The following is a 4952-nucleotide window of genomic DNA, read 5'->3' as shown; positions in this document are numbered from 1 at the left end:
TTATTTTGTTTTGTATGTTGTACGTACTGAAATCTCTAAAAAGGATTATACTTAGGAACGGATGGAGTACAATTCTGTAAGGTTGGACTTAAAACATATTTTTTTCCTTCAACACACTATTATAAAGGGGGAAAACCCACGGGGAGTAGAAAAATCAAACTAAACAGGCGATAGATATCGCTGGTGAATTTAAAGAAAAACCAAATCCAGGATTTCGGGGGAAATACTGAAAGGAATCAGCAAATCAAACAGATAGAGATTCTGTCCTTTCATTTACCCACGAATGCGATGGAAAATTCAGAGTAGAAAATGACGATGGGAGTCAAAATATCGTGGAATCACTCGTGCGCAGGGCATACGGCCTCCACACGCCTGGCGGCGACCTCTTTAAATCCTGTCCGTTCACGCGCCTTCGGGAGGGCATCCTCGAGAGCCCTCACCCTCCCAATCCCGCCGCGCTCCAGGGATGGCCGCCGCCGCCGCCGCCCCGCCCGCCACGCCCTCCTCCCGTCCCCTCCGCGCGCCCCCCGCGCCGTCCACCGTCCATCGACAGCTCAGGTGCCACGCCGGCCCCAGCCCCTCGCTCCTCGCGCTGCGCCACCGCGCCGCCCGCGCCGCGCCGGCCCGGGCCCTGCTCGACAAGGTCACGCCCTTCAACTTCGGCGAGGAGGAGGACGACGGCGGCGATGACCACCCCCGCGAGGAGTGCGGCGTGTTCGGCGTCGTGGGCGACCCGGAGGCCTCGTCGCTGTGCTACCTGGGCCTGCAGAAGCTGCAGCACCGCGGGGAGGAAGGCGCCGGCATCTGCGCCGCCGGGGACGACGGCAAGCTCAAGTCCGTGACGGGGCTGGGGCTCGTCAGCGACGTCTTCAGGGACCCGGCGCACCTCGGGAGCCTCCCCGGGCAGGCCGCCATCGGCCACGTCCGCTACTCCACCTCAGGCGGCGACGCCCAGCTGTGCAACGTGCAGCCGTTCCTCGCCGGGTACCGGTTCGGGCAGCTCGCGGTGGCGCACAACGGCAACCTGGTGAACTACCTGCCGCTGCGCCACAAGCTGGAGGCGCAGGGCTCCATCTTCAACAACTCGTCGGACACGGAGGTCATCCTCCACCTCATCGCCACGTCGCTCTCGCGCCCGCTGCTCGCCCGAATCTGCGACGCCTGCGAGCGCCTCCAGGGCGCCTACTCGCTGCTCTTCCTCACGGCCGACAAGCTCTTCGCCGTGCGCGACCCGTTCGGCTTCCGCCCGCTGGTCATGGGCCGCCGCCCCAACGGCGCCGTCGTGTTCGCGTCGGAGACCTGCGCGCTGGACCTCATCGACGCCGTGTACGAGCGAGAGGTGGAGCCCGGGGAGGTGATCGTCGTCGACCGCCGGGATATGTCCGTGTCCTCGGCTTGCCTCGTCCCGCACCGCCCGCGCAAGTCGTGCGTGTTCGAGCACATCTACTTCGCGCTGCCCAACTCCATCGTGTTCGGGCACGCAGTCCACGAGCGGCGCACCGCCTACGGCCGTGCGCTCGCCGAGGAGTCCCCCGCCCCAACCGCCGACGTGGTCATCCCCGTGCCGGACTCTGGCTTCTACGCGGCGCTCGGCTTCGCGCAGGCCTCGGGGCTCGAGTTCCAGCAGGGCCTCATCCGGTCGCATTACACGGGCCGCAGCTTCATCCAGCCGACGCAGGCGATCCGCGACCTCGCCGTCAAGCTCAAGCTCGCGCCGGTGCGCGGCGTCATCACGGGCAAGAGCGTGGTGGTCGTGGACGACTCGATAGTGCGCGGCACCACGTCGAGCAAGATCGTGCGCCTGCTCCGCGACGCCGGGGCGCGCGAGGTGCACATGCGCATCTCCAGTCCGCCGGTCGTCGGCCGGTGCCACTACGGCATCGACACGCCCGACGAGAAGGAGCTGATATCCAACAGGCTGGACATCGAGGGCGTGCGCGAGATGATCGGCTGCGACTCGCTCGGCTTCCTGACGCTGGACAAGCTGCACAGCATCTACGGCGACGAGGCGGACGAGCTCTGCGACGCCTGCTTCTCGCGGAACTACCCGGTGCCTATGCCGGAGAAGGTGCCGGCGATGGCATCCGCCGATGATGAAGACTGACCAGAATGTGCGACTAGGGAACGGCATCCGCATCTGTACTCCGCATGCTTCTATAGGATTTTGGGCGTGGCGAACCGTGTCGTGGCAATTGCATTCATCATCTGAATTTTTGCAGGTCTTAAGTTTGTATCGCTGAGCGGCTAGCGTTCCATGGCCTCTCAAATTCGAGGTTTCTAAACCTTTTTCTTGAGTCAATTTATATACTGTAAGAAAGGTTGACAAGTCAGACATCTAATATTGTTTCGTCGTCGACGTGAATTGCTAATGAATTGCATTTTGCAAGTACCTGCTGAATCGGCAGCATTTCTAAGAACTCTTGCGATGGTATGGAACCTGCGCGTTGCTGATTTTGAGTCAACGGTGTGACTAGATAGAAGTCAACCCGCAACATTCCTAGCTTGGACACTAAACTAACTTAGCATCTGGAACCAAGTAAGTGAGCATGACATTGACATGCATCATGAGTCAAGTGTAATCTTGGCTACAACGACTACTCTGATGTTTATACGGTAGCTAGCTGCTTATGCTGACAGGATTTGCTAGTCTGATGCTTCTGCTTCATAGATCTGCTTTGCCATGAATGTGCACTTGAAACTCATGTTGCTGTCAGTTGTTAGCTTTGACATATTCAAATGTTGTCTCTGAAATCTCGGTACTCCTTGCGGATGACTCCGACATGTGCCACGCCGATTTTCCACGGGGACGGTCTGTTTCTCTGAATGTTTTTAGTGTTACGGCTTCCCTGACTGAGAGTAAGTGATGAAACCCATGATCCGATGCTGCTCTACCCTGTTAAAGCATCTGCATGCACCGAGAGCAAATCTGAACTCTCGAACGCCCCGCGCGTCCGTGGGCGTGGGCAGTGACCGGACAGCCCTCAAATTTCCCTCGACCTCTCGAACGCCCCGCGCGTCCGTGGGCGTGGGCAGTGACCGGACAGCCCTCAAATTTCCCTCTCTGACAGCTGACAGCTGGATATCTCAGAGTTCAATCCTTAAAATCATACAAAGAATGCAAAAGAAACATCTACGTACTAGTACGTAGATTAACTACACTACTCGTCATCTTTGCGATCTCCGTGCCGGGCTCCGCATATACGGGCATCTGCTGCAACTTTGACTCCTACGGCTCCTTCGCGTCGCCTATGCCTCCCCCGCATCCAGTTCGACGAAAAGCGCGTCGGTCACCACCCATTTTTGATGGTTGAGCCATCTGTTGACCTCGACATAGGCCTCATCTTAGATGGACTCCAGAATGGCCTGCTACCTCGCCATCCCCGTCGCTTGGACGACTGCAAACTTCGGCATGGCGTCCTCCACGGCAAAGCCCGCAGCCGGCATTGGCTCCTCCGTGTCATCCTTCTCCGGATCCGCCACCTCCATGGGAACCGGTTGCTGCTCCCCTCCTCTTCTTCTCCTCCTCTTCCGGCTCGGATGAGTCCGAAGGCAGACCGACTCCGGGTGTCGCGCCTCGCCCGGATCTCCTCCAGTATTTGAAAGCGACGCTCTAGCGTTAGCATAGCATAAGTGGTCTTCTTCTGTCGGGCCATGGCAGAGCCGGATGTCAAGGGAAGAGTGAGGTGGAAAGGGAGAAAGGTGGATGAGCTCGAGCTGGCGGCGTGAAGAGAGAGAGAGAGAGAGAGAGAGAGAGAGAGAGAGAGAGAGAGAGAGAGAAAGAGAAGATGCGGCTAGGGCTGGGGGACGCCGCCCGGCTTAAATAGCCAGACTTCAACTCTCAGGCGGCGAGCGAAATCGACGCCACGCGGCATTTACACCCTCTCGGACCACCGGGTTTTCCGGGTGTTTTTCTATGGGACCCCAACGTCAGTCTGACGTGACGGGCACATCCGGTTATGTCCGGATCGCCTCATATCCGTCTCAGATTTAGGCTGGGTATGAGAAATGCTGGTGAGCACAGCCGTTTGAGGCGTCCGTCTAGATCGTATTTTTTACCGTCATTGACCAAGTCCGGACGTTTGAGAGAGGTTTGAGGTGTCCGGTTATAGATGGTCTTAAGGCCATGAAAAGCCAAAACCTACTATTTTCAGGTGCATCTGGCATGTTTTCATATGTTCATCTGTTAGGATACGCAAGCTAGTTCCATACATAGCACGGGGACTGAGATGTCGTGGTTGGCTAAATTCGGGAACAACCATGAGGAGACATGATAGGCCGGCAATTGAACCGTGTTCTGTGTGATCCATCGGTAAGCAGGGCTTGGTCTGCTCTCTGTCTGGGCCAAACTTGACACATTTATCCCAATTTGTAAACCATGGTCAGGTGTTGAGCTACGCTCTGCATGTTTCGATTTATTACTCCTGACTCGAGGGACATGAAAGCGCATCGCCTTCCTGGCGTCTCGAGGCCGTGTCAGCGTGGCTTAGAACATCTCCAACCGATGGGAAAATATTTGGTGTACCGGACCTTGTGGTGCTACCGGTGCACCGGATTCATATTGTGCTTTTAAAATGTTTAAAAAATCTGAAAAAAAATTAGCACACTCACACAACATCAATGTAGGTTGTCATAAAATTTGAAGTCAAAATTCAAAACATAACTCAAAAATAAAAATGATAAATTCGATACTGAATAGTATCTAACAAAACTCGGGCTTTAGATTTGGCCCATTATCAGATTGATGTCAAATTTGTCATTTTTGTATCTCAAAATATATTTCAAATTTTGATATGAAATTTTGTGACATCATACATTGATGTTGCTTTAACGTGCTAGATTTTTTTCAGATTTTTAAAAATATTCTATGGCATCCGGTGCACTGGTAGCACCACAAGTGTGGGTGCACCGGATACATTCCCCCAACTGATTCCTTAAAATATGCCAGAGCATGA

At 55.5% G+C, this 4952-nt stretch overlaps 1 protein-coding gene across 1 annotated transcript; it reads left to right on the top strand.

The window, feature by feature from the left end:
* Positions 1-487: 487 nt before the first annotated feature.
* Positions 488-2414, top strand: LOC123071583 (amidophosphoribosyltransferase, chloroplastic; the record flags this gene model as incomplete). The annotated part of the gene is given in 1 exon segment (XM_044495159.1): positions 488-2414. A coding segment is annotated over 1 exon segment (1617 nt), but the record flags the coding sequence as incomplete, so codon positions are not given.
* Between the last annotated feature and the right edge of the window lie 2538 nt (positions 2415-4952).

The sequence above is a fragment of the Triticum aestivum genome, chromosome 3B (assembly GCF_018294505.1).
Source record: "Triticum aestivum cultivar Chinese Spring chromosome 3B, IWGSC CS RefSeq v2.1, whole genome shotgun sequence".
In the NCBI taxonomy this organism is placed as follows: Eukaryota; Viridiplantae; Streptophyta; class Magnoliopsida; order Poales; family Poaceae; genus Triticum; species Triticum aestivum.
This window is presented reverse-complemented; position numbering and strand designations above follow the sequence as displayed.